The 25,635-nt window shown below is 36.8% G+C and overlaps 2 protein-coding genes and 1 long non-coding RNA gene across 3 annotated transcripts; 2 read left to right on the top strand and 1 right to left on the bottom strand.

Annotated features, from left to right (window-relative positions):
* The first annotated feature begins 1,019 nt into the window (after nt 1-1,019).
* On the top strand, nt 1,020-2,019 carry LOC126619070 (vacuolar iron transporter homolog 4-like). Its single transcript, XM_050287334.1, has one exon. The coding sequence runs from the start codon at nt 1,100-1,102 to the stop codon at nt 1,781-1,783; it is 684 nt and encodes a 227-aa protein (XP_050143291.1). The 5' UTR covers nt 1,020-1,099; the 3' UTR covers nt 1,784-2,019.
* A 7,339-nt stretch (nt 2,020-9,358) lies between these two features.
* On the bottom strand, nt 9,359-11,427 carry LOC126619069 (glycine-rich RNA-binding protein RZ1A-like). Its single transcript, XM_050287333.1, has 4 exons — nt 11,258-11,427; nt 10,519-10,637; nt 9,683-10,239; nt 9,359-9,594 (listed from the first exon to the last, which is right to left on the bottom strand). Exons 2-3 carry the CDS (start codon nt 10,627-10,629, stop codon nt 9,703-9,705), a joined length of 648 nt encoding a protein of 215 aa, XP_050143290.1. The 5' UTR covers nt 10,630-10,637; nt 11,258-11,427; the 3' UTR covers nt 9,359-9,594; nt 9,683-9,702.
* Nucleotides 11,428-19,676: 8,249 nt separating this feature from the next.
* Nucleotides 19,677-20,476, top strand: LOC126619068 (uncharacterized). Its single transcript, XR_007621940.1, has 2 exons — nt 19,677-20,031; nt 20,167-20,476. It is a non-coding gene; the product is annotated as an uncharacterized LOC126619068 (long non-coding RNA).
* The last annotated feature ends 5,159 nt before the right edge of the window (nt 20,477-25,635 follow it).

Below are 25,635 nucleotides of genomic sequence, written 5' to 3'. Positions count from 1 at the left end.
TATACTTAACATGTTTTCCATATCATATTTGTACATAGAATCTCAATTTTCTTCACTGCATTCATATGATGATATGAGTATAGCATATGAAGATGATCATTGCTTATGCAGCAGGAGCCAAGTCATATCCTTAATTAGTGGGTTAGTTAAGAACTAAACAGCATTATAAGTACATTACTAATTGCCTTTTAGTGGAAATTAAAGGATTAAAGCCAGTTGTCCACAAGAATGTACCCTTCTTTTTTGCACTATAAAAACCAGCATCCACAAGCTTTCGTGTGGAATGCACACTCCACTCACTAGATTAATGATATTTCATACCAAAATCTACAAAAGATAAATTTTTATTTCGGTCAATATGTATTCTTTAATTGGTAATTTGATGGTGGCATTTGTGTGGAATGCGCACTTCAAATAATTTACACTTTCAGGTATTTGAACAATCTTCCCCACTACATACACAATTTGTGGATTTGAATAAGTTACACACACAAAAGCCACCAAAGTGAACAAGGTCTCACATTTCCAAAATAGTATATGCATGTATGCACTCAAGATAGAAGAAATGAGCCCAAAACCGATAAAAATGACATATTTTAAGCAGGAAAATATTTAGCTCGTTACTTGTAAGAGAGTATTCATCATTTCAAACAAATCAAACTTGATATATGTGTTGAAGCATGTTTCACATCGAAAACCATATGAAGTTAAATTGTAGTGATGTCTTTGATGATAAAATTTTACATTTGACTTGCAACGATGATTAAGTTGAAGATATTATCAATATTGATTAATAGTGGACCACTAATCTGTTTCTGAAAATTTACATAAAATTTTCATTTAATCGTTTCCGAGACCCTAGTTTGAGTGAGAAATGACCCTTATGGGTAATGCCTTCCACATATAGTGTTTCCCTCCTCATCACCACTAAGCTCCAAAAATGGTCCATCAACATATGCACTAACACAACAGAAAAATCATAAAACCGTACGTACCTCCCTATAAATACCTTAATACGGGCGTGTGTCCTCCACAAGCAATCAATATCCTAATCTCTCTTCTTTTCTTTCCATACCAAATCCTACACAAAACTTCACACATGGCTTCCCAACGTGACCAATTTTCAACTTACCACATAGAAATTCCAGTTTATGGAAATGTGACCGATCAACCAAGACAATCTCCAATCCCCGAAGACGACGAAGGTGACACCTTCGACTACTCCCAGAGGACACAGTGGCTTCGCGCCGCCGTGTTGGGAGCCAATGACGGGCTGGTTTCCGTTGCATCGCTCATGATGGGTGTGGGAGCTGTGAAACAAGATGTGAAGGCCATGCTTCTTGCCGGGTTTGCGGGGCTTGTGGCTGGGGCATGTAGCATGGCAATAGGAGAGTTTGTGTCTGTGTACACTCAGTACGACATAGAGATATCTCAAATGAAGAGAGAGATGAAGGAAAATGGTAGGACAGAGAACAGAGAGGAGGCAAAGAAGAAGTCGCTGCCGAATCCAGCGCAAGCCGCCTTGGCGTCGGCCATTGCTTTTTCGATAGGCGCGGTGGTGCCTTTGTTGGGAGCTGCATTTATAACTGAGCACAAGGCGAGGCTGGCCGTGGTGGCGGTTTTGGTGAGCATCGCGCTCGTTGTGTTTGGAGGGGTAGGGGCGAGGCTGGGGGGGTCACCAGTGGGGAAGTCTTGTGCAAGAGTACTTGTTGGAGGATGGATGGCTATGGCTATAACTTTTGGACTCACAAAGTTAATTGGGTCTAGTGGTTTGGGAATCTGATTAAAATGCGTACTATTGTTGTCATTGCGTTTAATTTCTTCTGTTCTTGTTTTGTTGTTGCTGCTGTTGCTAGTGGTGGTTTTGCAGCTGTTGCCAACACCATTTGCATAGAGGCAGACGTATAAAATCATCGTGTAATTAAGTTGTGTTCAATCAAATAACGTTGGAAGCCTTATCATGCTATGCAACCATTTATTGGTTGTGATTAATTAAAGATTATTGTGATTGTTTTGGAATGGTAAGCAGTTTCTGGCAACTAAAAGTGTTTCTGATTACTTTCGACATGAAATGTTAAAAGTACTTCGAGCTAATAGAAATTTCTTTTTGTTTTTTTTGAAAACCACATACCAAATGCTTATTCAAAAAACACTTCAAAGTGATCTTTCAGAAAGGACTTCAGGTGTGTTAATAAAACTTTCAACATGCCTTTAACAAAAAAAATTCTAGAAAAAACAATTATGAGCTGAGAAACTTGAACCCACCTTCCAATTATAGTAACCATCAAGCCCCAGATGAGGTACCTAGCTTGCTAGAAAACAGTTAGTTGTCGACTCATGAATGTTCAGTTGCAGAAAGAGCTAACCATCTCAGGTCTTGACGTATTAACACAAGAGAGTTCAACACCCTAATGCACAAGCGCTTTCAAAAGTAAAATAAAAACCCAACACTTCTCATACAACTTTGAGAAAATATTGAATAATTAGAGGTATATGATTATCCTATATACGCAACACAACTTCTTAATTTAGTTTTTTAGTTAATTTCTATATCCTGCGCAGGTGACAAATTGTCTACTAGGGCGGGGTTTTTACCGAACGATAGATAGGTTTAAGTTTCGTTGCTTCGATAGATGAGTGTGACGCAGGGCTCGTGGTCGATCGGGGCATAGTAGGAGAGTTTGTCACTTCTCACCCAATTATGACGTGTCCATAATTAGCTTTTGCTTCACGAAATAATATCATATGGAAGATGCTAGGGATACCACATTTTGTAAACCACATGTGATAGGAGTGGAACCGGCTTGTTTGGTGAGTCATATCTCTAATAAAGAGATGGTTTAAATCTAATTTGTAAAATATGGTCTCTCTAGCATCACTTTTATCTTCTGAAGGAGCTTGATCCAGTAACTAAAGTTTAAAAGATTAACAATAAGTAGAAACGAGAAGAGAGATATCTCCGTTAGATGCGTACAATTAAACTCGAAACGGTAGCCTCAAGCTAAATATTGTTTTTGTTATATTCATACACGTACGTCACACCTGGAAGAAGGAAGTACACTACAGATATACTACACAAATTCCATTCCATTAACCTTTTGGTGCTAAACACATCGATTTCCTTTTAAAAGAAATCCACTCATCAGTTTCCTTCTTACAATATTTGTGCAAAATTAATCCCATTCTCTTTTATCTCTTCTCTAACAAATAAAATAAAATGAAGGATATGATTCATTTATTAATATAAAAGAGTGATTTATGCACGCTTTTTTAATTCCAACCTTTAATATTTTTTGTTCAATCCGATAGATGAATGAGAGAGAGTTGTGCATAAATTAAAAAATGGATTTCCCTTAACATATGATGATATAAAAGTCGAGTCCCACACTCAATCGCCAGCTTGGTTGCAAATGTGTAGGATTTTTGTTGTTTTGGTTACATGGTCTAGAACCTCGAAGAACATATATGGAAGGCCTAACATCGTAACATGCACATGCAGTTGCTTTCAAATTCAGTTGCTTTAGAAGGCCTAACGTACTATATATGTACAGTTTCTTCAAGTTAGGCAGATTGTATGTGCTCGATCATTGCGTAATCAGTTCTAACTACTTGGTATATTTCCATAGCTTACCTTATCTAAAGTTGTTTATTGGGGTGGAGTTTTTGCTGGAATGTCTTTCCGGCTGTCAAGCATGTATTCGTCGGCAATGTTTCTTTTTCTTCAACCAGTAGTACTGGTAGGTCTATGGACAACCCCATCTGAATATCCTTATAGGGACAACAAAACATCGACTGAAAACAAAGATAAATGATGCTGCATTTACTACTTCTTCATAAACAACGCTTATACAGACGATACTGAATCTGCTAATGTAGAACAAAGGCAACTTCCAGCTTCTTTTTCTTCCCTTTTTTTAACTTGGTGTACTCTACAAAGCATTAGGGTTTCGTTTATTCTCTTGAAATTGTTGTTCCAGTGTGTATTAGTTATCATTTGTACAATTGGAATAGTGCTCTTCTTACTTGCTTTAAGAACACAATCCGCTGTCGGAATCGTTTTGAGTTGATGGATAATATTAGAAGACAGCCAATAGAACAAAATCCCTTCGCACCCAATCATGATGTCCTTAAGTAGCTTTTTCTGCACGAAAATATTATAATACAGAAAATACTAGAGAGACCATATATATTTTGTAAACTACATGTGAACCATCTCTCTAATAGCAGTAGAACCAACTTGTTTGGGGAGCCATGTCTCTATTAGATAGATGGTTCAAATGTGATTTACAAAATGTGGTCTCTATAGCATCACCCTTATCACAATACTGGTCATTTTCTGAAAGAGTTCGATCTAAGCTCTAGTGATCAAAGTTCAAAAGACCAACAATAAGTAGAAATGAAAACAAATATATCTCTGTTAGATGCGTACAATTAAACTCAAAATGACATCTTAAAGCTAAACATTGTTTTTGTTATACTCATACATGTACGTCACACGTGGAAGAAGGAAATACAGTAAATTATTTTCTTAATTTTGAAAAACTTTCACAGGGACAAGGTTGGGAGGAGTTCTCTTAGAAACGGTGAGGGAAAGGGAGGCACTTGTTTCTTCCATGTCAATAATTGCGAGCAGACTTTGGTAAGAAATGACTAAGTACTGCACTTTCCAACTTTCTATTTAGGGAGACTTTGGATGCGGTCCCTAGTTATGAACAGTCTTTGACTAAAACCTTGTTGGTTTTCAATTTTTGATCCAAGTCCCTGAAATTAATTAATAATTTATTTCTATGTACGTTACTATATTTTTTAAATTAAAAATTAAAATTTATAGTTGTTTATAGTAATGAGATTTTAAATAAAAAACCATAATTTGTGGGATTAAAAATATTAAAATATAAATATACTATTGTGTGTGTGTGTGTGTGTAAACATGGGTACATTCATAAAAAATAACCAAAAAATTATTGTATCAAAACATGGGTACATTCTTCAAAATGGGTACATTTAGCAAAAATAAAAATGGGTACAAATAAATAAAAAAATATGGGTACAATACAAATAAACTTTAAAAAATATGGGCACAAAAAGAAATTAATATATGGGTACAAATTAAAAAAGGGTTGCAAATTAAAAATGGGTACAAACTAAAAATAAAAATAAGGGTTGCAAATTAAAAATGGGTACAAACTAAAAATAAAAATAAGGGTTGCAAATTAAAAATGGGTACAAACTAAAAATAAAAATATATGATAAAAAATTTAGCCATAAATATAAATATACTAATTGTAACATTTTTAATATTAAATGAATATATTTAGAAATAAAAAATATTTTATTATTGAAATAATTAATGATATTATTAATACAAAGGACCTTGATCAAAAATTGAAAAGTAATAAGGTTTTCATCCTTATTTTTACTACTCTATTGATTAAAACCTTATTACTTTTCAATTTTTGATCAAGGTCCTTTGTATTAATAATATCATTAATTATTTCAATAATAAAATATTTTTTATTTATAAATATATTCATTTAATATTAAAAATGTTACAATTAGTATATTTATATTTATGGCTAAATTTTTTATCATATATTTTTATTTTTAGTTTGTACCCATTTTTAATTTGCAACCCTTTTTTAATTTGTACCAATTTTCCTTTCAATTTTAATTTGTACCCATATATTAATTTCTTTTTGTGCCCATATTTTTTAAAGTTTTATTTGTATTGTACCCATATTTTTTTTATTTATTTGTACCCATTTTTATTTTTGCTAAATGTACCCATTTTGAAGAATGTACCCATGTTTTGATACAATAATTTTTTGGTTATTTTTTATGAATGTACCCATGTTTACACACACACACACACAATAGTATATTTATATTTTAATATTTTTAATCCCACAAATTATGTTTTTTATTTAAAATCTCATTAATATAAACAACTATAAATTTTAATTTTTAATTTAAAAAATATAGTAACGTACATAGAAATAAATTATCAATTAATTTTAGGGACTTTGATCAAAAATTGAAAACCAACAAAGTTTCAGTCAAAGATTGTTCAGAACTAGGGACCGCATCCAAAGTCTCCCTTTTATTTATATCTCCAGTCCACTAAATCCTATTTTAGCAACCTCATGACAGTACTCATAGGCCGCGTTTGTTTGGCGGTAATCTGTACCTCTAATGGGAATTCATTTCTCATTCCATCGAGTTGTAACGTTTGGGTAGGCTAGGAAAGGAAACAAGAGATGAGTTTCACGGGAAACAATTCCTATTTAATCTACACCAACTGCCCCTCTGTCGTTGCAAGACTGAAACACACACGAACCAGCATCTGTGGCTAACCTGCCAATCCGATGGTCATCAAAATTATAAAATTAAAAAAAAATTTAAAAAAATTTGGATCATGGTGGAGCAGATTGTCTTCTTCAGAACTCTGTTGGCTGACAGTTTCGTGTGGTTTGGTAGTGAGAGACTATGCCGCCAGGTGTGGGTGAGGTCAGCGGAGGAGGAGGGGGAAGGGGTGGAAGCGATAATGAAGGGTGATGGAGCGGTGAGAGAGCACACAGCAGATCTGTCATGGCCTGAAAAAGGTTGGAGGATTTCCTTATCATAATTCCTTAGTTTAACCAAACATTTGAAATGGAAATAACATAACCAATTCATTCAAGAATAAGTAAGGAATTGAATTCGATCACTATTCCCATATTAACATTCCAGTCAAACAAGCGAGGCCATGGATTTTGTTTTGACAAACTCATGATAGTACTCTTACTGATCGATTGACATATAAGCATTACGCATGCTGCTAAGCGCTGAGTCCACTGGACTCTGTTTTGACAAACGCATGATAGTACTCCTATTTGTCGGTTAACCGATAAGAATTACACACGCTGCTAAGCGCAAATAACTTTTTATTTATGTATCCACTCCACTGGATCCTGTTTTGACAAACTCATGATAATACTCATATTGTTCAGTTGACTGATAAGCAGCATGCTGTTAGGCGCAAACAACTTTCTATTTATGTCTCCCGCCCACTAAATCTTGTTTTGACAAATTCATGATAATGCTCCTATTGCTCGGTCGACGGGTAAGTATTATGCATGATGCTGGGTGCAAACAACCTTTCTATTTATATCTCCAGTCTACTAAATCCTGTTTTGACAATCTTGTAATAGCACTCATATTGATCAGTCGGTGAATAAGCATTATGCATGTGCAGCCAACAGCTGATGGGCAAGATTCCGCAAATGTGTACCGGCCAACATGTCAGGTAGCTAATAGAACTCCTCATGCTTTCATGGAATGAAATTTGGAACCTATCCACATACGAGGATTCAACCTAAAACCAATTTCATGCCTTTATAGGGTTGCGTGGCTAAAGGTTTTCCTTACTTTCTGACTTGTGATATATTTCTTTGAAATTTCAAGGCAGCAAGCAAAAGAGGAAACTGATAGCTAACGATCCAAGAACCTGATCAATGATCATGACGTCCTTATCTTTTTCTTTACTTCTCTGCATCTCCTCCCAACCATGTTTATTGGTCACCATTTCTTGTTAAAGGTGGATGGTCCAAATTATGATCAACTGTATTCGGATCAAGTGGATGAGAGATGGGCAGCAGAAATGGAATCAAAGGAACCAAATTAAGGAGAAGAACATACATGCATCGGTCATGCTACTGTGGCGGTCTACTCAACTGCACTTCCACAATGGAAAGTTAACTTTGACAATGCGCGATTGGTCTAGGAGCTAGAGGCAGAATCTAGGCCCTCAAAACGATGATATAGTTTGCCAATAATTTTTGTAATTTTAGTGGTGAAAAACTAGAAGTTAGAATTCTAAATGTCAAGTGAGTTCACACTGCCCAAGTCTTGGGCTGAGGCTAATATGGCCTCGTAAAGTGCCTATGCTTCAATTTAACTAGGCCAATTTTATTGGAATACAAGTTTTTTCAATTTTAAGGCAAGATTATAAATTTGCCTGGGCCATTAGGCTTCCATTACATATCCTCTTATCATTCACCTACGTGACCATCTATGGGTTATGATTAGAGCCATTCTACTAAAGGAGAGAAACTCGCAGACACCGGGTCGTGATACACACGTTCTTATAGCGCACACCAGCAACATGGTGTGTGCTAAAAGAACAATGGGGCATACGACTCTCGCCTAGGAGACCTCGAAACAAGCAAGTCTCTCTCCGGCTAGAGAACCAGTGGCCGAAATAATGTAGATGTTCCGTTTCATAATGCATATGCCACTACTTCGAAACAGGACTACAAAATCCTAAAGCACCATCTCTATCAACAATGGACTGCAAATATACAAGATTCAAACAAGAAACTCAAGAAAACAGCTACGGAGTACGTTGAAGAAGCGGCGTGCTACCTGTTCTTCGAAGACGTATAAAAGCCATAAACCACATGATATCTTCATTAAAAGTAGTAATCGTAACTATGCAGCAGCATTCCATAGCAGAAATGGAACAATAACGGGTTCAAAAGTAACCGGAAAAGAAACAGAGCAGCTTTGAACAGGAAATCATGTAACCCAAAAACTAGATTCTACAAAAATAATACCTACTTCATCACAACTGAACCAAAGACAGAAGCAGAGCAACCTCGCCTCGGCAAACAAAACACGGGCAGGAACAGAAAAACAGGGACCCGGAGAACAAAACAATCGAGCAGTTATTCAACTCAGCAAGAATGGAACTTCCCAATCATGCAACGAAAAAGAGCAGATGCTGCCAAAGGGAACTCTCCCACCGGTGTGCTCTGTATAACGTGAGGGACTTTATGTTGAGTTAAATTGCAGATGGCTTTGCTCAGGCCGAAAAGACTTTCAAAAAAGTTAGGTTTAAAACTATCTCGTCCAAATAGTAACACAGAAACCCATATCATGGTTCAAAAAAGACCAGATCCTGCCAAAAGGTTAAAAACATTATTATAGCAGGAATGGCAAACGAGAATATATCATGCGTCAAAGTAACTTACAAGAGAAAATATTACCCGGTTCACTCCCATTTTACTAGCAAAGATACCGAAAACAGGGCAGCCAAAAGGACGTTCTACTTATAGGACCACTTCTACTTCCAAGAAACAAGAGGCAAACTCCCAATAGCGGACCCCTCACAATCTATCCTCCGACATACCCAACATCGAATGACCTTCCCAGATCGCAATTGCCAATGCAAAACAGTCAAGAGGAACCAAATGGCCTTCCAATATTTCAAGTGCCCCAAGCAAAACAGTCAACAGGGACAGACAGCAATCATAGCATTTGCAGTCACCGATGAATCAAAGTCACAGACTACCACCAGTCCCAATGGATTCATAGAGTATAAGGCCAAATTGAAATATCATTTGCAAGCAAGCATAAAATTCCATCGGATCAAACATTCGGTCGAGCATTTAGCAACAAAAAACAGGTGAATATCTATGCAAGATTCGCACTTCAAAATACTGGTCCAACTAAATTAATCCACCCAGAAATCATCAGAGGACACATCCAGCGAGGGGAAACTTCAAAGCAGTGCAGAGAGAGAGAGTCACCTGAGCAGCTCCTCAGGTTCCCAAGCTGCAAATAGCACATCAACAAAATTACCTTCATTACAATACTAACTGTGAAAAGCATAAAAATCATTGAACAAGTGTGTTTTACATACCACTATAGGAAGCAATTGTTCTATCCAGAACGGAAGCCACCTGTACTCCGACGTTCATATGGGCCAGAGCGGTCACGACTGTACCGATCACTTCCAGAACCTCCACGACTACCAGAATCCCTGCTGCGCCCACTAGATGAACGGTCTCCATTTCGATCAGGTCCATAACGACCGCTACCACCACCACCGCCACCATACTTATCATCCCTATCACCATACCTGCCACCCCCTCCTCTTGAACCTTCACTTGGACACTCCCTGGCAAAATGCCCTGGCTTGCCACACTTGAAGCAGTCTCCTCCACCTCCACCTCCACGTCCACGTCCACCTCCAAAGTCGCGACCACGGTCACGATCACGACCGCGGTCACCACCACGGTCACCATCAAAATCTCTACCTCCACCACCTTGGTGAGGCTGAGCTTTATCAACAGTGATAGTTCGTCCATCTAAATCCAATCCATTCATTTCCTCAATGGCCTCTTCCATTGCTTTTTTATCATCAAAAGTCACAAACCCAAATCCACGAGAGCGTCCAGAAAATTTATCAACAACCACCTATATGAGAAAATAATTGTCACCACAGAAGTTCCATTGAAGAGTATAATGAATGTCAAACAATATGATATTGGATAAAGAATGAATAATTACTATCTAACTTTTCAATCAAAACAAATCGAAATCATATTTTCCATATTTATAGGATATCAAAACCCGATGCAATAATCAACGGAAAGAAGACAGTTACAAGCAAATGCTAGATTGAAATCAAATATATCCTATCTAAACTGTATCCACAGTTCCAAACATTAAAGGAAAAATATAATAAAAAATTACCTTAGCTTCAACGAGCTTTCCAAACTTTTCAAATGCTTCTCTTAGACTTCTATCAGATGTTGACCATGCAAGGCCACCGATGAAGCATCGATACTCCAGCTCTTCTGACATCTTCTAAACTGAAATTCGCAAAAAAGGGCATCAATCATGGAAGCGAAGCAAATGGAATCAATATAAACTGTTCAACAATCTATCAACAAACTAACATGAATTTCCCCAATATTGCATAATCCAAAGAATACTAATAAAATCCCTGACCCCCGACACACAATACAACAAAGTACGAGCTTTCGAGCCTGAATTCGCCACACCCCATACTCAATCTGCTAACTGAGAGAAGCCCCTTCATATCCCATAAACTAATCAGATTCAAGATGTAACTCATACAGATAGACACATACTGAAATAAATCAAAAACCCAATTAAGATATTGGGACATGTATCCTACAACTCCATGCCAGCACACAAACGCAAGTATATAACTTGAAATACCCAATACTTCTTGGCCTTTCTTTTGAAAACTACAGGCTTTATACAGTAAACCCTAATCAATTATCCAAATAACATATTTAATCAAATACTTGAGATCTAAAATTAAACAAATTAACCACACAAAAATTGGCAAAATTAAACTCAGAGAAATTAAATCAAACGAATCTGCCCCCAAATTTGTAATTGAAAGCAAGAATAAAAAAATTGGAACTAACAATAAGTATGGAAAGCGGTGGAATTTACATACCAGGAAGAGAGAGGCTAGGGTTTTAGATCTCAAACGCAGAGAGAGAGAGAGAGAGAGAGAGAGAGAGAGAGAGAGGAAGAGGAAGAGGGAGGCTGAGGGTTTCGGCTCTCGGCTTTGAACACAAAAGAGGGAGAGAGAGCGCTTGTGTGGGTGTAGGGATGGGAACCGGGTCAAGTCAACGGGTTGTAGGAATTTCTTTTGGTTCCCGGACTCTGTGTCTGATTGGGCCACGTGTCCACGGGTATGAGATATTTATCCCCTTATAAATCAGCTTATTATAAACTTTTTTTTTTTTTTAGTACTTTCCACACACTTCTTTTTACTTCTTACACACATTTGTTGATTTTTGTCCTTTGATCTTCTTTAATTCATCCGATCCGACGGCTGAAAATTAAAAGAGTGTGTAAGAAGTAAAAAGGGGTGTGTGGATATCACACCCTTTTTTTTTGGCCAAATGATATATTTTATTAAATTAGATGGTAAATTAGTTACTGACGGAGTTTTAAGATGATAAAACTGTTGTGGCCAATTTATCTGACAAAGAGAGAGAGGGGTGCGGAAAGAGAGAGTGGAGAAATATGTAATATTTTGTGGTGTGTTATTCTGTTTACTTAGTATGAATACCACGTCTTAAGGGTTGCATGATTTTTCAAAATGTTTCACAAAACTTAATGAGTCATGCATATATAGATTTAATCTGAATACCACAGACATATTGCATGTTTGATATACGCTCTATTTTGGGGGTCCAAGTAGGCATATATTAGGAAAACCTAACTTTCGAAATATGCATGTATAAGTCATAAGTAATTGAAACAACTATATATGATTGTTACGGTGACGACGGATCCCTAGTGCTTTCTTAATTTGGTTTCTACAAAACTAGTTCCTTTTCCTCATTTTTAATATTGCAGATTTGACTACTCTCTTTAATTAAATTTTTTTTATTATTAAAATAGGTCATAAATCAATCATCCAAAATCTTTATAATTAATTAGAATTTGGTTTGTTATGAGTTATTTAATAATTCTTGTCGAGAAACGACATTGCTAGAATCATTAAACTACAATAACTTTGTCATTCTTGCAAGTATTATAGGTGTTTTTAACCCTTTTACACGTGTGGTAAAATCCCTATCATTACATATGCAGTGGGTTGTGTTTTTGCTTTCGCTCGTTTGCTTGAGGCTGGGTTTTAGGGTTACGATTTGTGCTAATGGTGTCCTGTTTTGCTCGAGTTTAATTGTTCAGGATGGGTTCTGTTTGTTTTAGGTTCCGTATGAGTTTTGATGTTTGCTTGTTGCTCCTCTTTGTGTCTTTTGGATTAAGTTGAGGCCTTGCTCTTTGGTGGCCAAGCCTACTACTATAGGTGCTTGTTATGGTTTTTAGGGTGTTTTGTTTATGCCTTCTTCTCTTATTTTTTTAAGGAGAACTAATGAAAATGATTTGAAAACTTTGAGTTTTAACGATAAGGACAAAATAAAGGGTAAAGTGAATAGTACTATGATTGATTTTTTAACGTTAAAATGTGATTTTTCTTTAAAATGAACAATACAGAGAGGTTTTTTTATTAAAATTCCCTATTTTTTTATAGTGTTTTGTTTATGCCTTCTTCCCTTATTTTTTTTTCTTATATACTTGTTTATTCAGCCCAAAAAATGTCCAGACCGACTCTAAACAATGCTTACCAAATGAGCTTATGGGCCATGCACGCGGTTTGCCAGTTGACTATTTTGTATACTTTTTATTTTCTGACACTACTACTAGAATCGGAGTATATACCTTCATAGTCATAATCGGAGTATAACACATAAGCTAACCCAAGACATAAATATGAACAAATAGCTCGATTGGAGTCATTTTTGAATATGACTCTTTTCTTCATTTTTTATTAACAAAATAATTCTTTGAAAGAGGGATTATCTTTTACAATTAAGACATAATTTTAGTAGTGTCACTAGCTAGCTAGTTTAATAGATACTTGTCTGTGTTAAAAAAGAGAGCATGTATCCTTTTTTCTGAAATGAATTAATGTATTGCAGAAAACTTTATATTCATTGCATTACTTAAACTTTGACATGCTATAGAGAACATATACTGAGCTCTTCTAAAGTTGCTCATGCATGGCACTGATGGCAGCGCTTCCGGCAAAATTTGAGCTTTATCGACAAACAATTTTGTCGAGAAAGCCATCCTTTTTTCTTTTTGTAGTGAGGGTGCGCCTTCTCTTGATGCTTGCACTACTTATTCAATAGGTGGTACAAACTTATAGGTACTCCTTATGAAATATAAAAGAATGAGCTGCATGTTCTTTCTAATACTTTTAAATAACTCTTTTCGTATTCTTCTAAAATCTATCACATGTTCGATACTTGATGATACAATATATGAGAAGCTAATTAATAGAAATACCAGAGTATACAATCATTCTTAACCATCCGATCAACCGAATGCGTCTCTCAATGGCTGTAAGTAATGAGGTTGCCAATTAAATTACTAGTTAGAATATTTTGACCAGAGAAGAAACACCCGGACATGAGTCTATGACATGATATTTAGGGTATAATTAAATCTAGAAAAAAGGCAATTGATTATTTAAAAGCGAGGTTTTGATGATCAGTCCAAAACAGCATTGCTTCTTCTTGAATCCTGGCTAGCATCTCATGGACAGCTGGTACAATTTCATCACTGAAGCCAGCGTGCGCTCATCTTCAACCTGCTTAATTTTAAAAAATTCATAATATATATATATACATCCTTAATTTAATCTTCTAATTTTCTGCACAAAATTAATTTTCGAATTGATTTTCCAATTACCTTGGGACTGAGAGAATGGAGGACAGTATCATCAGCAGTGACAACATTGAGATGGAGAACGGTGAGGTCCATATCATGCAACCCTAAAACAATTTCAAGAGTTGCTTTGGGAGCCTTTTATAAGGATCCAAGTGAAGACACAAGTGAAGAAAAGCTATCCAAGTGAAGAGAAGATCAAGGTCAAGTCAAGTGACACTCGTCAATAGATTAAAGGGATGAGCGGTTATAAGTTGTTAGAATATAGTTGGGATAAGGAGATGGAAGATTAGCAACTAAGTAAAAAAGGAAGATTATATAACAACAATTGTAACCATAACTTGACAATCAAGAAATCAAAAATATATCTCTTACTCTCTCTCTCTCTCTCTCTCTCTTCGTATACAGTCTGTGTAAAGTTCTCAAGAACACATTGCATTGCTTTCATAATCTTCATATGGTATCATCGTCGAGAACGAGATCTGGCGCTTCTGCACCCTCAATTAAAAGCATTCATTTCTTTTTCTAATCCTTTAATTTGTAAAGCTACTGTGTGTTTCTGCAAATTTGGGATTTCTCTTATCTCCATGACCCTCAAGAATCTGCTTTTCTTTGTCTGCCCTCTACGTGTTTGATAAAAAGCGTCTGAGAAAATTTCAACAATGGTGACTGCTGATCAATTGAAGATTGTTCAATCCCCTATCACAAGTCTTGTTTCCACGGTCTCCACTTCGGTTACAGTGAAGATTGATGATTCCAATTATCTCACATGGAGTTTTCAAATCAAACTACTCTTTGAGAGTCACGGTATTATGGGGTTTGTTGATGGATCAAGAAAGTGTCCTTCAAGATTTGATGATGATTCTGACATCGAAGGAGTTGAGAAAGATGAGTACTTGATTTGGAAAATGCACGATCGTGCCCTTATGCAACTGATGATTGCAACGTTATCTACTACGGTAATGTCCTGTGTAATTGGAAGTCAGAGTTCTCATGAGATGTGGGTAAATCTTAATGAACGTTTTTCTACAGTGACAAAAGCCATGATTTTTCAGATGAAAACTGAGCTTCAAAATATCAAGAAAGGATCTGAATCTGTCTCTAGTTATCTGCAAAAGATCAAAGATGCCCGGGATCATCTTGCAGCTGCAGGAGTCATGTTTGATGATGATGATATCATAATTCTGGCGCTGAAAGGACTTCCTACAAAGTTCAACACTTTCCGGTGTGTCATAAGGGGCAGAGAAAATGGTATTTCTCTTAAAGATTTCAGGTCACAACTGATTGCAGAAGAAGCTACCATTGGTCAGTACTTTGACTCCTCATCCTCTTTGTCATTTAAGACTGCAATGGTTGCTGGTACACAGTCAAACAAAGGGAAATCATTAGTTCTTGATCAAGAGTCATCACATTCTCATGAAGTTGGTTCTACTTCTGCAGTCTCTAGCCAACAGTTTTCCAATCATAGTGGCATGGAAAATGCTCCAGGATTTACCAATTCCTATCAGGGTTCTCATCACTATGAGGGTTACAAAGGGAATAATTTTCGTGGCAAGGGGCGTGGCAGAGTTTTTAACTATAGTCTTCAATCTTACACTCCTTCCCCAAATGGTAGTCCTGGAATTCTTGGTGCCTCAAGACCTTATCAATCTACCTGTGCAGAGTATCCTTCTGAGGTTCCTATCTGTCAAATTTGTAACAAGAAGGGGCATGTTGATGCTGACTGTTTTCAAAGACACACATCAAACTCTAGTGTCCTAACTCAATGTCAAATTTGCTGGAAATTTGGTCATTCAGCTCTGCAGTGCTATCATCGAGGCAATTTTGCATACCAAGGCAAACCTCATCCACCAAATCTCATTGCCATGCATGCTCATCCTCAACCTTTTGCACCTGAGCAACAGTTCTGGCTTGCAGATACTGGAGCCACTACTCATATGACCTCTGAGTTAGCCAATCTGGAACTTGCTACTCCATATCAGGGCACATCAAGCGGTACAGGTTTGACTATTTCTCATATTGGCACATCACGGTTCCCTGTTTCCAATACCACACTTGCATTGAAGAATGTTCTCCATGTTCCACAAATTTCACAACACTTATTATCCATTTATTAGTTGTGCAAGGATAATAGGTGTCGATTTATTTGTGATGATACTTGTTTTTGGGTTCAGGACAAATCCACAGGAACAATAATACTCAAGGGGCTGTGTAAAGAGGGCTATTATCCCATTCCTTTCAACATCCCAGAAAAGTTGTCATCTGCATTACCTCACAAGCATACATCCTGTCTAGCTAAACCTGTCAACACACATTTATGGCATAAGAGACTAGGGCATCCATCAAATGTCATTACCTCTGTAATTCTACATCAGAATAAGATCCCTACATCACTTGATCCATGTCACTCCATTTGTACACCTTACTTAGAAGGAAAATTTACAAAGCTACAATTCAATTTCCCTGTTGCTAAATCTATACAATCTCTAAAGGTTTTACACAGTGATGTATAGGGACCTGCCCCCTTGTTATCTCATGAAGGATTTAGGTATTATGTAACCTTCATAGATGAATGTACCATATACATATGGATTTTCCCTTTAAATAATAAATCAGAGGTTTTTACAACATTCGTGCAATTTTATGCTTATTTATGTACTCAATTCTCTGCAAAACCAAAAGTTTTACAAAGTGATAGTGGGGGTGAGTATGTTAGCACAAAATTTCAACATTTTTTATCACATCAAGGCATGTTACATCAAAGATCTTGTCCCTACACCCCAGAACAAAACGGTTTGGCCGAAAGAAAACATAGGCATGTTGTAGAAACTGTCATTACCTTACTTCAAACTGCACATTTACCATCTAAGTTCTGGTTTCATGCATGTGCTACAACAACATACCTGATTAACAAAATGCCCTTAGTTGTGTTACAAATGAAATCTTCGTATCAATTGTTATTTCATAAAACTTCAGATATTAGTCATTTAAAAGTTTTTGGGTGTGCCTGTTTTCCCTTACTTAAACCATACAATCATTCCAAACTGCAACCAAAAACAAAAACCTGTGTCTTTGTGGGATATGCAAATCACTATAAAGGGTTCATTTGTCTAGACATGGTTACTCAAAGAACATACATCTCTAGGCATGTTCTATTTGATGAAACTTGTTTTCCATATCTTCATGCATCATCCTTATCTTCTTCCCCAGTGTCATCACTTACAAATTTAAATATGCATTCTCACAACATTTCACCAGCATCTATATCATTACGAAATCAAGTTGTGTTCCCTGCATCTCATACTCCTTCATTCTCATCTACAACCACATATTCCTTGAACTTGCATTCATCTAGTGCTTCAGAATCCTTGACTGCATCCAGAGCCTTAGAGTCCTTGGATAAACTTGCATCTAGTACTTCTGATGCTATTTCTTCATCTCCACAGCCATTCAATAATAACCCTGCCTCTCTTACACATCATCTCATTCATGTGGATCCTGATTTTCAACATGAAAATCTGCAAGTTGTGTTACATGTGCCTATGAATGTTCACCCTATGCAAACACGATCTAAAAATGGTATCTTCAAGAGGAAGGCTCTCTCTGCCTCTTTAAGCTCTTCTCATGACTCCATCATAGAACCAAAATCCTTCAAGGCAGCTTTTCATGTTTTAGAATGACAAGCAGCTATGAAAGAAGAAATTAGTGCTTTGCATACTCATAAGACTTGGTCCTTGGTTCCTTTGCCACCTGATAAGAACCTAGTTGGTTGTAAATGGGTATATCGGATTAAAAGGGATGCAAATGGGTGTATTGCTCGATATAAGGCACGGCTTGTTGCGAAATGATACAGTCAGGAAGAAGGGATTGACAACGGTGAAACCTTTAGCCCTGTGGTGAAGCCTACTACTATACGACTGATTCTTGCTTTAGCTGCACAGTTCAATTAGCCTTTTAGACAAATGGATGTAAAAAATGCCTTTTTACATGGCATTCTTCAAGAGGAGGTGTATATGGAACAACCTCCAGGGTTTCAAAGTGCATATCATCCTCATCATTATGTGTGTAAGTTACAAAAATCTTTATACGGGCTTAAACAAGCTCCTAGAGCCTGAAATGACAGGTCTACAAGCTTTTTACCTGGCTTAGGATTCAAAGCTTCTCAAGCTGATCCCTCATTGTTTGTTCAACATTCATCCAAAGGTACTGTAGTCTTGTTACTCTATGTTGATGATGTGATACTTACTGGTAGTAGCTCTGAACTTATTTCAACTGTGATTAAGGGTCTCACAGAGGAATTTGATATGAAGGACTTGGGCCAACTGAATTATTTCTTGGAGTTACAGATTAGTTATACCTCATGAGGGTTATTTGTTTCTCAAACAAAGTATATCAATGAGTTAGTTGCGAAGGTTGACTTGCAAGATTGTAAACCTTGTGTTACACCTTGTTTACCGTATCATCGATTACTTAAGGATGATGGCAAACCATACCATAATCCTGAGCAATACAGAAGCATAGTTGGTGCCCTTCAATATCTCACATTTACTAGACCCGATATCGCTTTCTCAATGAATCAAGCTTGTCAGTTTATGCACAACCCTATGGAGTCTCATGTTATTGCGGTTAAATGAATCATACGATATCTCAAAGGTTCATCAAGCTTTGGTATTCAGTTCACGCCAGGACACTCCATTTACAGTCCTATAATTATGCAGATTGGGCTGGGGATCCCAATGATCGCTGGTCTACTTCAGGATTTGTTATATTTCTTTGTTCAAATCCGATTTCTTGGTCATCCAAGAAGCAGCACACAGTTTCCAGGTCTTCCACAGAGGCTGAGTATCGCACCTTAGCCATTACAGCTGCAGAGTTGGCTTGGATTCGACAGTTGTTTTGTGATTTACATGTTTCTCTTTCAAATCCTCCATTTATCTATTGTGATAACATCTCAGCGATTGCACTTTCCACTAATCCAGTGTTTCATTCCAGGTCAAAACACATAGAGATCGATTATCATTTTGTACAGGAACGGGTCATTCGAAGAGATCTTCAGATTCAACATGTCTCCTCTGCGAACCAATCAGCTGATATACTTACAAAAGGATTGTCAACTCCTTTGTTTCACCAGCACTGTGTTCTCTTCAGCATTCGATTGAGGGGGGATATAAGGATCCAAGTGAAGACACAAGTGAAGAAAAGCTATCCAAGTGAAGAGAAGATCAAGGGTCAAGTCAAGTGACACTTGTCAATAGATTAAAGGGATGAGCTGTTATAAGTTGTTAGAATATAGTTGGGATAAGGAGATGGAAGATTAGCAGCTAAGTAAAAAAGGAAGATTATATAACAACAATTGTAACCATAACTTGACAATCAAGAAATAAAAAATATCTCTCTTACTCTCTCTCTCTCTCTCTCTCTCTCTCTCTCTCTCTCTCTCTCTCTCTCTCTCTCTCTCTCTCTCTTCATATACATTCTGTGTAAAGTTCTCAAGAACACATTGCATTGAAGCTTTCATGATCTTCATACCTTTTGGATCTTACTTTGAGGCTTGCATGGCTCTCCACCATTGTAGCTCCTTCAGAAAGTTAATCGCACCCCCAATGATTGATGCTTGGTCACCTTAATAATAGAACCGTCAGATGTTGATCCAATGGCAAGACACCCCGGACCATTAAATGGTCCGGCTCATGGAAGACATACCTTTTTTTGTAAAATCATATATAGAAGAAACGCAGTCATTAGGGTTCGAGAAATACCAAACCCCTCTCTTTATACTGCCGACAACCACCAAACCACCTGAAAAATGTACAGTCACATCTCCAAATGCTTTGAGGGGTTTGTAACTGCAGCGCGCTTTAGCACTGCAGCATCCTTAGTCTTTTTGCCCTTCTGGGTTGTCATCAGGCTCTCAAGCGTACCGGACTATGATTCCACCAAACACCATAACTATGATTCGAGGAAACACCATAAAGAAATAATGTATGAACTCACTCATATTCGAAGATTCTTGATACGTTAGTTTATTCTTTTATTTATTTTTGAGTAATTTGAAGTTGTTAATTTGAAAAGCACGGCAGATCTAACAATTATCATTCAAAATTTATATGTAACTAGGAAGCTGGAGAAAAAAAGCTACGGTTCAGAGGGGAATCGTGAAGGATGAAAAAGAAAGGAACAAGTGTGAGCTAAAACTTTAATGCGGATGTTTCCACTCATGATAATTTGAAATTTAATGTGGATCTTATTTGCTGTCTGCACTAGCATGTTTTGGTTATTTGTCATGTGTACGACTGGAAAAGGATCAACATCCTTCTCTGCTAGTGTTTTGATTATCCCCTGAAATATTTGAACTTGTCATTAATTATGTTAGAAATCAGCTGAGGCTGGTTATTAATCATTCTAGACTTCAGGATTTGGTTATTAATCATGTTATGCCGTGGGTTGTGTTTTTGCTTTTGCTGGTTTGCTTGAGGCTGGGCTCTGTTTGTTTTAGGGTCCATTTGAGTTTTTTTTTTTTTTTTTATGTTTGCTTTTTGCTCCTCTTTGTGTTGTCCTCTTTTGGATTAGGTTGAGGCCTTGCTTTTTGGTGGCCAAGTCTACCACTAGGTGATTGTTATGGTTTTCTTGAACTTAGGGTGTTTTGTTTATGCCTTCTTAGCTTATTTTTGTTTCTTATAGACTTGTTTATTTATCCCAAAAAAATGTCCACACCAACTCTAAACAATGCTTTCCAAGTGAGCTTATGTATGAGCCATGTACGCAGTTTAACAATCGAATATTTCGTATAGTTTTCATTTTTGGCACTACTAGAATTGGACTATGTAACTTTCCTAGCTAATCTTAACTCCTTACCTCAACCAGCAAACATCAGACTCTTACTTTTTCCTTCTCTCAGTCTCTAGCTCTCTTTTTCTTTCACATGAAAACTACTAACACAAAACAACGCTAAACTTCCACCTCATGCTTAATTGTAAACATGTCCACCCCAACACTAAACAACGCTCTCCAAGTGAGCCTATGAACCACGCGGTTTGCAAATTGACTATACTTTTTTTTTTCGATCACACTAGAAGTAAACCACATGTACCCTTCCAAATCCTAAACTCATAAATTCATTCTTCCTCATTACTTGATCCAACCGAAAGCTTAACTGTCTTGTGTACTTCTTTGGGACTCACATAGTTCTATTGGAGTGATCGACATATATGCAAGAGTAACAGTTTGTTTGAACTGCACAGATGGTTTTATTTGAAAAAGTATGAACAAATGGCTCTATTGGAGTCATCATTCGAGTATGGCTCCTTTTGTTTTGCTTCCTGGGCTTGGTTAACAAAACCTTTTGTATCCTTTTCTCTCTCTAAAATTCTCTTTGTGAAAGACATTTCCAGCAATTTTTGCCGTCGGCCCTAGTCTTTGGCTTGGGTGCCGAAGGCATCTGCCCTTCCTCCCTTCCTTCATTCCTTTATTCTTTTCCTCTCTCTTCTCTGTTTCCTCCTGAATTTTCTCTGTTTCTCTCTCCTTTGCCCTCTCCTTCTTTTCCTCCCCTCTCATCTTCTTTGCTCCTTCCCCCTCTTTGCTTCCCTCCTCATCTTCCTTCTCTTTTTCCAGTTTTCTTTATTCCTTTTTAATTTTTGGTTCTCCCTTGAGTTTAATCTCAGTTTTTCTTGAGCCAAGTATCAATTATCCTGGGATTCATACCCCTTGTTCGGCCTTTTTTGCCTGTTTTTAATGCTTTATGTCTTTTAATTTCTCTTCCTCTCTCCTTCCTAGATGTGATACTTCATCCACATCCCACCAAGTGATCGGATCGACGAGCTCCAATCAGAAATTGGATATTAAATCCACTTCCCTCTGTCACTTGCCCTCCCCCAACCGGCATGTCGGATCCCCATCAAGGCCAAATGTTGGGTATTTTACATACTCCTTAGCCTCACTCTCTACCCACATGTTACTTTGTTTTTATATATTTGAAGGGGTTTGTGAAGGGGATTTGGATCTGGTGTCTACTTTCTCAGTTCGGAGTTTGATTTTCTCCGAGGATGTGACGGCAGCTGTGGTGTGGTCTGTGCTACTAGAGATTATGGTTTTTTATTGTTTGTTTTCTGCGGCCTTCAAGCATAAGTTTGTCTGGACCTCCCGTTGTATCTTGGGTTGCTACTTTGATTTTGCTTGGGCCTTTTACTTTCTCTGTAGTTGTTTACCCGGTTCTTTTTTGGCCTTGTACTAGTTTTTGTTGTAATGAAATTTGTCTTCATGATCAAAAAAAGCAAAACTTTTTGTAGGATTATTCTAAGATGGGCATCAACTTTTGGAAGTAGGGGTTCTTTCTTGCAATTAAGACATAGTTTTAGGGGTGTCATCAATTTAATAGATACTTGTTCAATGTTCAAAAAGAGAACCATTTGTTTAATAGATGTCATGTGATGAATTAACAATATGTAAGAAACTTGACAACAAAAAAAAAGACAATGGGATACACCAATGTTTAGTAAAAACTACAAAATGTTATTAAAATACAAAGGGATATATAGTACATGCAAATACAACAATAACCCACTAATAGGAGGTGTGGATGCAAATTTCGGCTAAGGTTGAATTGTTGAGATTCCACCTACAAACAAAAAAAAATACCATGAGTCTAATTAACAAACACCAGAAAAAGGGCAGGGTATCTGATAAAGAGTCTTTAATGCCTAAATTAGAGAGATAGTTTGAGAGAAATTATAATAGAGAGATTTTTTTAGCAGTGAGAGCTAGATCTATTTAGAGATTCCCCTCATCATTTAAAGACTAAAAAAGAATATACTTATCTCTAAAAGAATATTAATTCAATGGGGGTGTCCTTATAATAGTCTTTAAATTTAAGGACTAAACGACTTAAAAATCATTGTTACTTCTACAAACGGTAAAAACAAAAAGCAAAAAGCTATCAGGACCATTGATTTTTCTTGATTTTCGTCAATAAACAAAAGAAAATTCAGTTGGACCATGCATGCAGCTGCACAATAGCACAACAGCACAACAGCAAGGAATCTGCACATGGGTGGGCCAAGTTTTCCATTCAAAATGCCCCACTGGCACCACCACTTTGGTCTCTATATTGTCCTTATATGTGGGGACTTGCCTCATGTATCCGGTGTCTCCTTACACTTTAGGTACTCAATTTCTGGTGCATTAGAGAACCTTATTTTTCATTTGAACGGTCTATATGGTGGTAAGGACAACTTTAAAGACTAGCATTGGAGATGCTTTAAGTTGGCGATTACCTATTTTCCTGTTGGACTTGGCTATTTACATACCTGAACACTCGCAGGCATCTGGGAAGAGAGGTCACAAGCATACTATGTTTTGCTAGTGTGATGCACACCAGTCTCTAAAGGTAGCTCGTAAATAGTCTCAAAAGTCCTTGGTTGCCGGACACCCAAGAAGAAACTCCAAAGAGTCGGTTTCCTACCGTCTTCGTGTCATTTTTCTATTAGACATGATTAATTCATTGCTGCACTAGATCAAACAATTTTACTGATTTGCAGAACAATGGGTTAAGTACGCAAGTTCGAGACGAATCACCATTTTTCGAAGTTCTGTACACACTATTGTGAATTGTCAACATTCTCTAACCCAAACCTTAACTATTTTGTGTACTCTTTGGGACTCGACATAATTCAATATATGCAAGATTAATAGTTTTGAAACTGCATAAATGGTTTTATTTGTAAAGTACGAAAATATGTTTCTATCGGAGTCATCATTCGAATATGGCTCCTTTTCTTCATTTTTGCTTCCTGGGCTTGGTTAACAAAACCTTTTGTACGATTATTTTTCGAGGGACAATTTTGGAAGGAGGGATTCTCTTGCAATTAAGACATAGATTTAGTGGTGTCATTAGTCCAATAGATACTTATCATGTGCTAAAAAATGAATCATTCATTTAATATATATTTATCATGTGGTATAGCAACAAGAAAGCATGTATCTTTTTTGAGGTTTACTTCACTTTTCCCTCTACCCAAACAATATGAAGCAAATTGACCAAAAAAAGAAAGATAGTGCTACACACATTTTTACTTCTCATATACCCTTTCTCAATTTTTGATCATTGAATCAGATGAATTGAATAACATCAATGGCAAAAAATTAACAAGGTCGTGTGAGTGATAAAAATAAGTGTGTGAATAGCACTATCCAAAAAAAAAAAACAATGGGTACACAAATTTTTTATAGGAAAAACTATGAAATCTTACTGAAATACAAAGACATATATAGTACAATAACCCCACTAATAGGAGGTGTGGATGCAAATTTCGTCCAAGGTTGAGTGGATGAAACTTCACCTACAAAATAATAAATATCAGTAGCCTAATTGACGAACTAGAAAAAAAGAAGAGGATATTTGACAAAGGGCTTCTGATGCCTAAGACAAAGAGATAGTTTGAGAGAAACTAATACATGGAGAACTCTGAGTCAGTAAGAGCATCTCCAATGAGAATCCATATTTAGAGACTCCCCCCACCACCATTTAGAGACTCAAAATGAATATACTTATCCCTAAAAGATTATTAATTCCAATAGGAGTGTCCTTATAGTATAGTCCTTAAATTTAGGGAACAAAAGATTAAAAACTCATTGCTACTTTCACAGCTGTCGATCTAAACAGTATAAAAAAAAAGCCAAAATGCTATCGAGATCGTTGATTTTTCTTGATTTTCTTCATAAACAAAAGAAAAATCAATGGGACCATGCATGCAATTGCATAGTAGCACAACAACGAGGAATCTGCACATGGGTGGGCCATGTTTTCCTCTCAAAGTGCCCCATTGGCACCGGCACTTTGGTCCCAATATTGTCCTTATATGTGGGGACTTGAATCATATATGGTCTGTCTCTATACTTTAGGGACTCAACTTCTTTATTTCTCATTTATGGGTGAATACGGTGGTGAGGACAAATTTGAGGAGTAGCATTGGAGATGCTTTAAGTGGAAATTACCTATTTTCCGGTTGAACTTGGCTATTTATATACCTGAACACTCGCAGGCAGCTGGGAATGGAGGCCACAAACATACCCAGTCTCCGCAAATAGCTCGTGAGTAATCTAAAAACTCTCTGGTTGATAACTGCACAATAGGGCCGAAGACCCAAGAGGAGATTCCTAAGAATCCGCTTCCTACCATCTACGTGTCATTTTTCTATTAGATGTGATTAATTCATCCATCCACATAAGTTCCACAAATAAAAGAGCTAGATCCAACAATCTCACTGATTTGGAGAACAACGGGTTAAGTACGCAAGTTCGACACGAACCACCATTTTTCCACGTTATGTACACACTATTTTTAAGGGAAATTTAACGAAAAGCTCTCGGTATTGTTCACTTTAACGAAAAATCACATTTTTACATTAAAAAATCAATCCTGGTACTATTCGCTTTACTTTTTATTTTATCCTTATCGTTAAAACTCAAAGTTTATAAACCATTTTCATTAGTTTTTCTTATTTTTAATTGTCAACATTCTTTAACAATTTATGATTTTTAGTTGCGAGGATTGATGTTCTAAAAATTTAAAATGAAAAACAGACAAAAGAG

Source organism: Malus sylvestris, chromosome 4, assembly GCF_916048215.2.
Source record: "Malus sylvestris chromosome 4, drMalSylv7.2, whole genome shotgun sequence".
Classification (NCBI taxonomy): domain Eukaryota; kingdom Viridiplantae; phylum Streptophyta; class Magnoliopsida; order Rosales; family Rosaceae; genus Malus; species Malus sylvestris.
Note: the sequence above shows the minus strand (reverse complement) of the source record. Positions and strands in the feature narration are given on the sequence as shown.

Bases quoted from the DNA above. Each gene is read 5' to 3' on its own strand.
- LOC126619070 (XM_050287334.1), top strand. From the start codon at position 1,100: ATGGCTTCCCAACGTGACCAATTTTCAACTTACCACATAGAAATTCCA.
- LOC126619069 (XM_050287333.1), bottom strand. From the start codon at position 10,629: ATGTCAGAAGAGCTGGAGTATCGATGCTTCATCGGTGGCCTTGCATGG. The intron at 10,240-10,518 runs GTAATTTTTTAT...TTTCTCATATAG, and splicing joins GAAAGCTCGTTGAAGCTAAG to GTGGTTGTTGATAAATTTTC.